This window comes from Hippocampus comes, unplaced genomic scaffold, assembly GCF_001891065.2.
Source record: "Hippocampus comes isolate QL1 unplaced genomic scaffold, H_comes_QL1_v1.1 scaffold2, whole genome shotgun sequence".
In the NCBI taxonomy this organism is placed as follows: domain Eukaryota; kingdom Metazoa; phylum Chordata; class Actinopteri; order Syngnathiformes; family Syngnathidae; genus Hippocampus; species Hippocampus comes.
In genome coordinates, this window is record NW_017805139.1 from 4,236,458 (window position 1) to 4,247,963 (window position 11,506).

General features: G+C 44.6%; 1 protein-coding gene and 1 long non-coding RNA gene across 2 annotated transcripts in view; one reads left to right on the forward strand and one right to left on the reverse strand.

Annotated features, from left to right (window-relative positions):
* Window positions 1-11,506, reverse strand: part of slc7a11 (solute carrier family 7 member 11) — an 87,293-nt gene that overhangs the window by 62,910 nt on the left and 12,877 nt on the right. The window contains exon 3 of the mRNA XM_019867419.1: window positions 779-894. Within this exon, the coding sequence (XP_019722978.1) occupies window positions 779-894 (116 nt within the window). The remainder of the gene's footprint in view (window positions 1-778; window positions 895-11,506) is intronic.
* LOC109514376 (uncharacterized) overlaps window positions 7,624-11,506 on the forward strand; it is a 19,122-nt gene continuing 15,239 nt past the window's right edge. The window contains exon 1 of the long non-coding RNA XR_002167978.1: window positions 7,624-7,633. This is a non-coding gene — a long non-coding RNA (uncharacterized LOC109514376). The remainder of the gene's footprint in view (window positions 7,634-11,506) is intronic.

Genomic DNA, 11,506 nt, shown 5'->3' on the forward strand with positions numbered 1-11,506 from the left:
ACCACACCCGAGTGGTGAGAAGAGAGTTTTTTTTTTTTTTTTTTTTTTATAGGTAAAGTTTGTACCTATATATATATATGTAAAGTGGGACAAATAAAGGTCATCTTATCATATATAGATATAAAAGATGCATATGTCAATGTCAAATGATGTCCCTACAATCTTGTTGCAACATACATACATACATACATTTTCCGAACCGCTTGATCCTCACTAGGGTCGCGGGGGGTGCTGGAGCCTATCCCAGCTGTCTTCGGGCAGTGGGCGGGGTACACCCTGAATCGGTTGCCAGCCAATCGCAGGGCACACAGAGACGAACAACCATCCACGCCCACATTCACACCCAGGGACAATTCAGAGTGTTCAATCAGCCTACCATGCATGTTTTTGGAATGTGGGAGGAAACCGGAGTACCTGGAGAAAACCCACGCAGGCCCGGGGAGAACATGCAAACTCCACACAGGGAGGCCGGAGCTGGAATTGAACCCGGTACCTCTGCACTGCGAAGTCGACGTGCTAACCACTGGACTACCGGGCCGCCTTGTTGCAATATTCCTGACAAAATTAAATATGAATATACAGATAAATTGGAAATTTCTATTGATTGTCAGCGCCACATTTTCATGACCAGAAAACGGGAGAGAAAGATGCAATTACAGACCACAGACTCTTCTGTGATGCTGATCAACTTCTCATTTAAAAACAACATTTAGATTTGAGATAATTAGACACCACAGCTAGTGCTGGAAAATTGAAAAGAAAAACTAATAATACATACTGAGGCCAATGGCTGTGGCCAGTTTGACAGCAGTAGGTGGAATATCACAGGGCATAAACAAAGGTTCCAGAATGTACTGTCCAAAAGCCAGACAGATGACTGCCATCCCAGCAGGTCTGTAGAACACAAAGACATTAAGTTACAGGGAAACAAATTCATGTACATGCTGTAGATTTTCTAGAAACATACAATGTGAAATAATACATTTTAAAAGTAGTTACAGAAAATGAAACAAAATATAAATGTGAATAGCCTATGTCAAAAGCCTATATTAAAAGACTCACATCACTTGTTTGTGCATCAAAACAGACAATGTGCTTGCTCAACCCTCTTCATAGGACACTCGCAGAGAGCTATTTGCAATCTTCGGAAATTCCTTCTTAAATTTAAATAAATAAATAAATCTAGAATAATCATTTCTCTCCTTTGGAAAAGCTCCCATTACCTATAATTTTCTTGAAAACAATTATAGCAGAACAGCTAACTGATCACACGGCCTCTAGCAATCTATTTGAACTATTTCAATCTGAATTCAGGGCAGATCACTCAATGGAACCTTTCAAAAATGACTAATGATCATTTACTAGGCATGGATTCCTGTTACGTTTTACGAGGTGGTAGGTGGAGGACCCCAAAAAGCAGGGAGGCAGGAGGAGTAAGGTGGACTGAGCAAGATGTATTTAACAAAATCACAATGAGGAGTACACTGGAAAAAACTGAAATTTACAAACGAAGTCCTGAAAACCACAGGAAACCAAAGTAACAAAAACCAATGCCAGAAACAAAACATGACAGGGGCACACAGACACACACAACGAGCCAACAAAGGCTGACAGAACCCAGGGAACTAAATACAAGCAAAGTGACGAGACAACGATAATCAGCTGGACAAGACACAAAGGGTTGAGGGATCTGATTGGTTAAAAACAAAGTACATGGATAACGAGAACAGATGGAGACAAAAAGGGCACATGAGGGAACAAAACCAAATGTAATCTAAACAAAAACATAACAGTACCCCTCCCTCAAGGGACGGATCTCAGACGCCCCAAAGTCACTCAATGGCTTGGCTTGACTCATCGGAAACGAGGCGGAGAGGGGTGGGGAGGGTGCAACACTTGCACCGCCGGAAACAGGAACGGAGGGCGGCCACAACAATTGCACCGCCGGGAACAGCAGTGGGACCAGGCCACCGGTCTTGCGGGGTCCAGTCTTGGTTGGATCATTCTGTCACGTTTTACAAGATGGTAGGTGGAGGACCCCATAAAGCAGGGAGGCAGGAGGAGTCGGGTGGACTGAGCAAGATGTATTTAACAAAAAGACAAAGAGGAGTACACTGGAAAAAACGAATTGAAGTATACAAACAAAGTCCTGAAAACCACAGGAAACCAAAGTAACAAAAAACTATGCCAGTAACAAAACATGACAGGGGCACACAAACACACAATGATCCAACAAAGACAGAACCCAGGGAAGTATATACAAGCAAACTGTTAGGTTGATTGTTTTTAGTGATCTTATATTTGCATATTATTAATGATGAATTGATTATTCTTGCAATGAAGAAGGCTTATGCCTGCAAAGATAAATTGATTATGCTTGCAATGAAGAATGTTTATGCTTTTAAAAAATATGTATAATTATGCTTTTAACCCATTTCATCCCACTGGTCACATTTGTGAAGGACAACAATGATTTAATTTACAGGGCTCTAGAAATTTTTATTACTGATTACTTAAAAGGGCTACCAATGACATCTGATTTTGACTTTTAAATGTCTGGGGAAAATTTGGGATTAAATGGGTTAATAAAGATATGCTCACAGCTATAATAAAGAATTCTAAGTACACTGTGTCACAGTTGAGGGACGCAACCACCTTTCCGAGAAAGTGGTTGTAAAGACATAAGTATTAAGACAAAACAAAAGCAAGGTCGGACGTTGATTGAGCTTTCAACACCAGCTGCAACTTGGTGTTTTTGTAATGATTGCACACGTACGTAATTTTCACTCACATACACACACATAGTCAAACAAGTTCAGTGTGTCTTCAACAGCCCTCACCCTTTAGGTTGTACACGCCAATGTATGTACTTCCCAATGAGAAATAAATGAGAGGGCGAGTGGGGAGATCTTTGGGTGACGTGCAGAGAACTGAAACCTAACGCTTCTCATCGTTCCCCCCTCAAGTGATTGGTACCAGAATCAAGTGTTTCATCTCCTCATTGGGTCTTTATTATGAATGTCTAATTGATAACCCTGACACAAACTGACAAGACAACGAGAAGCACCTGGAGAAGACACAAAGGGTTGAGGGAGCTGATTGGCTAAACACAAGGGACACAGATGACGAGAACAGGTGGAGACAAAAAATGCACAAGGGAACAAAACCAAATCCAATCTAAACAAAATCATAACAATTCCAACATCCATCCATCCATCCATCCATTTTCTAATCCACTTTATCCTCACGATGGTCATGGGAGGGATGCTGGAGCCTATCTTTAGCTGTTTTTGGGTAGTAGGCGGGAGACTGCCATCCTTGCTTAATCTGTCTTTTTTAAGAAATCTCTCATCCTCCGTCACGGGACAGATGGACCGTTCCGTTCCAGGGACGGAATGCCCATCTCTATTCATCAAATTAATTTGTCCTCTTCTTATTTCACACATTATAACAACAACCTTGTTGATGAGCAAGCAATTCTATTTTCCCTCATGGGCTGAGTAAAGTATCCATCTATCGACCTAGCTAGCTAGCTATCTTCATGAGCTGAACAGCTTACCTCATGGAACTAAGCAATTGTTTCACATGACCTCAATCAATCAATCCACCCACCTGTACGCATCCATCCATTCATCTATCCACCCATCATCCATCCATCTATCCATATCTATCTATAAATATCTATCCATCTATCCATTTTCTGAACCACTTTATCCACACAAGGCTCGCTGGAGCCTTTCCCAGCTGTCTTCAGGCATTAGGCGGCGGACACCCTGAACTGGTTGCCAGCCAATTGCAGGGCACACAGAGGTGAACAAGCATTCCCGCTCACACTCACACCTGGGACAATTTAGAGTTTTCCATTAACCTGCCATGCATGTTGTTGGAATGCGGGAGGAAACCGGAGTACCCGGAGAAAACCCACGCAGGCACGCGGAGAACATGCAAACTCCACACAGGGAGGCGGGAGCCGAATTCATACCCTCGACCTCTGCACTGTGACGTTATATGCGCTAACCACTGGAGCAATTCAATATGCATCAATTATTCACATATTTTCACTATTTGTAGGTCAAAACAGTCCCTATCCCCCACAAACTGCGGCTGTCAATTGTATACAAATATATATAGTAGCGATATTTAGGGTCAGAGCAGTGATCGCGATTGTCTTTTTAATTATCATGATTACGGCTATAGTTGTGAGGTCCCGGCTGTTTTTTCAGAAATCGGTCTTATTATTCTTAGGGCCCGAGCAGCGTCTGGAGATATATGCCCCTGGTAGGGTCACCCATTGCAAACAGGTACCAGGTGATGGACCAGACAAAGCACGGTTCATATAATGTCTTATAATGAAAAACACAAATGGACTGCGCTTTTTTTTGCACGGACGCAGTCCCACCCGCCCCCCTCTCTCTCGAGCGTGGCCTGGAGGTGGGACTCACTGACAAGCCCCTGGTGGCCGGGCTTACCCTGGCTGGGATCAGCCGGAAGAGGCAAAATGGGTGCCGCTTTCCATGGGGAGGGGCCAAAGGGGTCGTTTGCTTCAAGAGCCTGGCGGCAGCCACCTTGAAACTCCTATCCCTGGCTACAGAGGCTAGCTCTAAAAACATGAATGTCACCTCTCTGGCAGGGAAGGAGCCTTAGTTGGTGTGCGATGTAGAGAAGTTCCAACTTGACTAGTCGGACTTGCCTATACATACAGCCTGTGCTCTGGTTCTTCAAGAAGGGTTGGACTCTCTTCCACTCTGGACTTACCAACAGTGAGAGTTGCAGAGCACGTGTGGGCATAGTCCTTGGCCCCGGATCAGTGTCTGTACATTGGTGTTCACGGTGGTGAACAAGAGGTTAGTCTCCCCCCGCTTTCGGGTGAGGGGGACGGGTCCTGACTGTTGTTTATGACTATGCACCAAAACAGCAGTGCAAAGTATCCACCCTATTTGGAATCCTTGGAGCCAGCATGTCCAGTTCCAGTCCTCGAGGGCTGCTGTCCTGCCTTATTTGAATTCGTTGTGTTCCAGGCACGAGATCTGGAAAACAGGCAGGACAGCAGCCCTTAAGTATTGAGTTTGGACACCCCTGCTTTGGAAGGTGTGCTGGAGAGCACTCCCTCTTCAAGTCAAGTCAAGTACAACTTTATTGTCAAATGCGCTGTATGTGCAACATAGAGTACAGATTAAATTTCTTCCCTGTCAACCAGACAACAAGACAACAAGAGGAGCCGCTGCAGGTGCCCACGCCTAACCCTCACTCCTTGGTTCTGCTGGGCGAGTTCATTGCTCGAATGGGCAATGACAGTGAGACCTGGGAGTGCGTGGTTGGGAGGAATGGCCCCCACGATCAGTACCCGAATGGTGTCTGTTGTTGGACTTCTGTGCTCGTTGCAGATTGTCCATAACCAACACTTTCATAAGGGTGTCCATATGTGCACTTAGTAGCAGGACACTCTTGGCCACATTTCGATAATTGACTCTTTGGTAATATCATTGGATTTGTGGCTGCAGATTTTGGAAACTTGGGTAAAGAGAGGGGCAAAGCTGTGAACTGATCACCCTCTAGTGGTTTGTTGGCTCCGATGGTGGGAGGAGATCCGGGTCCAACCTGGCAGATCCAAATGATTGTTTCAACTCACACCTCTGGCAGAACTTTGCCTACGTCTCGAGGAGGACAGGAGTCACTGAGCCCGAGTGGACCATATTCCGCATTTCTATTGTTAAAGCGGCCGATCGGAGTTGCGGATATAAGGTGGTCGGTGCCAGCCGTGGCAGCAACCTTGAACCTGCTGGTGGAGACATGCCGTCAAACTGAAGAAGGAGTCTATCAAGCCTTCTTGGGCTGTGAGACTCCAGAGGCAGGTGAAAGGTACCAGCTGGCCAAGTGGAACGCAGCTTCGGCAGTCGCCAAGGCAAAAACTTTGCTGTGGGAGGAGTTCAGCGTGGCCATGGAAACCAACTTCTGGACGGTTTCGACGAAGTTCTGGTCCACCATCCTGAGTGTCAGCAAGGGGAAGCAGTGCACCATTTACACTGTGTGTAGTGGGGTTGGGGTGCGGCTGACGTCAACTCGCGACATTTTAAGTCGTTGGCAGAATACTTTGATGACCTCCTCAATTCCATGGACATACCTTCCTCAGAGCAAGCAGAGTCTGAGGGTGCCTCTGGATTGGCGGACTGGTGGCCGTCGCTCTTTTTAAGAAGAGGGACCGGAGCGTGTGTTGTAACTACAGAGGGATTTCACTCTTCAGCCTCCCTGGTAAGGTTTAATCACGGATGCTGAAGAGGAGGGTCCATGGAGAACTTGCGTCTCAATTTCAGGTGGAACAGTGCTGTTATTGTCCCGGCTGTGGAATAGTGTACCGGCTGCACACCCTCAGCTGGATATTAGAGGGTGCACGGGAGTTTGCCCAACCAGTCTACATGTGTTTTGTGGACTTCGAGAATGCGTTTGACCATGTCCCTTGGAGAGTTCTGGGGAGGTGCTTTAGGAGTACGGGGTATTGAACCCCCTGATACAGGCTGTTTAGTCCCTATAACAAATATGTCAGAGTTTTGTTCACATTCCTGGCAATAAGATTAATTTGTAGGGAAGATTAGACATCGCCAAAGCGGCCCTTTGTCATTGATTCTGTTCATAACCCTTATGGATCGAGCCAAGAGGTGGAAGGGGTCCACTTTGGTGGCCTCAGTATTGCATCTCTGCTTTTTGCAGATGATGTGGTATTGATGGCTTCCTCAAGCCGCTATTTCCACCTTTCACTGGAGCGGTTCTCAGTTGAGTGTGAAGCGGTTAGGATCAGATCGAAAACCGAGACCATGGTCCGCAGTCAGAAAAGAGTGGAGTTCCCTCTCCAGGTTGGGGATGAAATCCTGCCCCAAGTGGAGGAGTTAAATTATCTTGCTGTCTCGTTCACAAGTGAGGGTAGGATGGAATGTGAGATCGACAGGCGGCTCGGGACAATGTCTGCTGTGATACATATATTATTCCATCGTGGTGAAGAAGGTAGTTCAGGACGGACGTTAGCTACCTATATCTATCCCTTACCAAATTAAGTTCTTACTTTTCTATGTGTTCTTTTTATCCCCAATTTCCCCTTGCTATTCTGATTAAACTCCTCAATCTCCAATCGCGTAGATGTATAAACACTGGATATATGAGAGTATTGTTATTGTTTCACCTGATACATTCATGACCAAAGTTTCTTAGTCTCTTCTCACATTTACTCTGCAGGTTAATGCTCATTGCAGCTGCAGTCCCCACAATTCAGCTCCCTCCACAACACCGGCAGTAGGTTCAAAGTCCACCTATGCAGCCTGCAGCAGCACCTAACGAGAATGGAAGCTAGTGGTAGCTGAGGCTTTCAGCTTTGCAGGTGCAACTGAACAACAGATGGATGAGTGTGGAAGTCAGTTATTCCAGGATGAATCCTCTTCAGCAAATGTGCTAACCAGTCAACCAATGTCCCACCACATGCATACATTTTCTGCTGGTCATCCGTTCGTGCTTCTTCCGCATGGCTAACTAGGAATTGATATTTTGCACCAACATGTTAAAATTTGGGCGGCCCAGTGGTTGACAGGTTCGGGCATTGGCCTCACAGTGCAGAGGTGCAGGGTTCGGTTCCAGCTCCGGCCTTCCTGTGTGGATTTTGCATGTTCTCCCCATGCCTGTGTGTGTTGTCTCTGGGCACTCCGGTTTCCTCCCACATTCCAAAAACATGCGTGGCAGATTAATGGAAGACTCTAAATCAGGGGTGTCAAACTCATTTCACATGGTGGGCCAAATACGGCCTCGGTAGATGTCAAGTGGGCCGGACCATTAAAATGATACCATACTTTGCTATAAATAACAAAAACAATCTGTCTTCCCTTTGTTTTGATACAAAATAAGCACAAGAACATGAGGAAAATGTTGAAATTTAATGAACATATCTTTTACAAAACATTTCAGGAAGCACCTTACATTTCCTTCGACAAATGTGCAATTTACTTTTATCATTCACAAATATGCATTGCAACTGATCCCACTGATTGTACAAACTTTAACAAGTAATTGGTATTGAAAAATATAGTAATGCACTTTAAGATTAAACGAGATTTATAAAGAAAGGAAGTTTTAAACCATTTACATGTGCATATAAAATCTAAATGTAATCCCTGCCTACACCTTACAAACTAAGGAGAGTGCTATTAAATGTGTAAATGTGAGAGTGCTATTGATAGCGTCTGCTGTCATGGGTCTGTCTCAATGACGGACTGAGGCTGCTGTTGTCTTTTTCTCTGATCAAAACAGTGTCCCCTTGCGGATACACAATGAATTACACCTTATTAAAAATATTAATTCTGTGTCTTTTATGCATTTTTTTACTGCGTGCCTGAGCGAATCTACTCCCTGAAGACAGCTCAGAGAGACTCTGGCATGCCCGCAAAGCCTGTGAGGATCAGTGGACTAGAAAATGGATGGATGGATGGATGGATGGATGGATGGATGGATGGATGAACTTTAAAATCTGAATGAATCCGGAGAACCAAAATGATTTTTCCGGTTCCATTTGATTCCCAGTTATCGAGTCTCAACGCTAATGACAACAAGTAAAATTGTTATTATTGTTGGCCGGAAAAAAATGTGTGGGTTTGCGATGTTGACACTTAAAAGGTTGATATCAGGAGCATGGCTACTTGAAAAAAAAAACTCCAGTATCATTTGAAAAAGAATTGGAATTGTCTGATGCTGAACTTTTTGAATCACCAAAGTATGGGAGAACAAGGTACCTGAGGCTATGGCTTGCGTGTTTGTGTCCAAGATGGTGCTTGTGAATAGTTGTTCATCTCTATATGTGCCCTGCGACCGATCTGCGACCAGTTCAGGGTGTTGTCTGCATTCTGCCCGAAGTCAGCTGGGATGGATGGATGGATAGATGTGTTTGTGGGCATGTGAGTATTTGTGTGTCCAGAATGAGAACAAGTGGGACCAACTGGTTGGCTGGTTTGGATTTATTGCCACTGTGGGATTGGTCAGAGGAGGGAGGGATGCTTTTTTTAACCAACAAGTGTTGGCAGACGACCTCTCTCTCAACCTGGCTAGATGCTGTCTGTTACATGCAATTGCAAGCGTTGCTAGCACCATTTCTTTGCAGGCTTTTCTTAATCCAGTTTTCTCATGTTTATTAATTGGGTGGTAGGTTAAGTGTTTGTCTTTGATTTGTTTTAATTTCACAGTCAGAATACAGGGTTCGTATATTTGTTTTGTTTGTAGTGTTGGAATATTTCTCCCTCTGGCATAAAAAAATAAACTTTGTAAAACTAATTTTCAAGCACAACCGGCCTACTTGGGAAAGGGAGGACTGGGGGGAGGATTTATTCACAATAGGGGTGTTCACACGGCAAGATTTGCTCCAGTGCTACGCCGGCGCTGCGCCAGTAGAGCGTTCACACGTGCAAATTTGCTCCGGCGTAGCCCCGGAAAACAGCTTACACCGGAGCAAATTTGATCCACCTCAGGGAGGTGGTTTAAAAATTTGCTCCAGAGCAAATGCTCGTTTGCAAGGGGGGAGTAGCCTCGCTACGCATGAGAAGAGTTGATTACGTACGGCGAGAATGCCTTGCTTTCGTGCTCTGTCGGACTTCCGTCGTATTTGTTTCATAACAAGACACAAGACGTGGCTGGTAACAGGAGCAAGCACCTCTTGGGTTATACCATCTCAACTAGAACGGGGGGATTGTCCCCAAACGTCATCTTTCCTTTTGTAGGAGATTGGACTGTCTCGGAGTTGTTTGTGTAGTTTGTTCCTTTGTTGTGTGTTCACAACCCCCCATGCCCCATAGAAATTATTTGTTTTATTATGTGATTTCCTCTCTGGATTTTTCTGTTTAGCACATTACATTTTTGCTTTTCTGAGCGTCATTGAAGTCATCGTTGATTTACGTTTTCGGGGGCGGTCACTCTCGAGCAGAAGGCACGGAGACCGAGAAGGAGAAGGACGTGCATGTACAGTAGTTGCTTGAGTTGTGTATATGTTTTAAAAAGAAGCCACACAACAGCTCATTGGTTTTCAGTCGTTTTGCTCCGCTGCAGAAACTGCCATGTGAACGCAAGTGGAGCTGCACTGACACTGCGCCGGTGCTAATACGCTCAGGGGCTTTGTACGTGTGAACGTTCCACAAAATTTGCTCCGGTGTAAAATATATCGCAACAAAATACATCGGTGCAGCGCCAGAGCAAATGTGTGCCGTGTGAACACCCCTACTATGTTTGGGTTTCCCTCGACCAGGAACATAACGTAAAGGAATTGCCCCCACTCTTCTCACACCTTTGGAGGGAAGTGTACAGTAAGTAGCTAAAGAAGCACATTACAAGTTAAACTAGAGTAAAACAATGTAGTGGAACCTCAGTTTACAAACACCCCTTTTAATGAACAATTCTGATGATGCCCAACATTTCCGTGGAAAACTTGCCTCCAGTATGGACTATTTTTGATTTATGAACAGTTTTGACATGGACGAGCAGAAAGATCTACAGACTGCGTTGCTTCCCACACTGCGTAACATCACTGGCTCTGTGCTTCAGACAATGCAAAAAGTGTGCTGTCACGTCTACCAAAGATGCACAGGAGAGTCTGTTTATTTCACCTTTAAAGCAAAGCAAAGCAACGAACACAACTATTGTGGGGCGATATTCATGAGATGTTATGAAACATAAAGACTCTCTGTTTCCGAAACATGTGAGTCACTCTCTTCCTTTCTTTCCACTAATGTCAGCAGGCAGCGGTGATATGTTCCAAAGTTATCCGAAAACATCAGTACTCAGCTCCACAACCCTGGTCAGGTGAAGAGTCTGCAAAGTAATTGGTTGCCGAGTTCAAAATGTTTGTGATAGTTATGTGAGGTAGACTGTTGGACGTCAGCATGTACAGTGCATGTGTGATAAAACATGGATACTGGCGATTTAAAGAGAAACAGCAACGTCTCTTGACGGGCGCCAATAACTGCCTGCGTCAATTCATTTGTGTGTATGTATGTTGCTTGATCCACACGAGAGGGAATGTCTCCCAGCTGTACCTCACTTCTCGCCCATGTATTTGAACAGGAAATATGCAAATTCAGCTATTTGAAAGAGGAAACCATTGACAGAATTGGATTGAAGAAGAAATTCAATGTAAAACATGGACCAGAGAACAATAATGTTTGCATTATATAACTTTCCTTTTTTTCTTGTTTTTACGGATCTAGTTATTTATTTTTAGTTTTGTACTCCCCAAAATGCAAGGCATGGAGAAGACTTTGCCTCCCCTGACTGTTGTGATCACACATCCCTGCACTGAGTATCAAATAATCTTGCAGTTTGGTAATACAGTGATCCCTCACTTATCGCGGTTCATGGGGACCAGAATCCCCTGTGAAAGACGAAAATCCACAAAGTACGGTTTGGTGTGTTTATGATAAGACAATTAAGAAGGTGAAGAGAGAACTGCTCCTTTTTTCAGACAAGCCCGATCAACCCCCCCCCCCCCCCC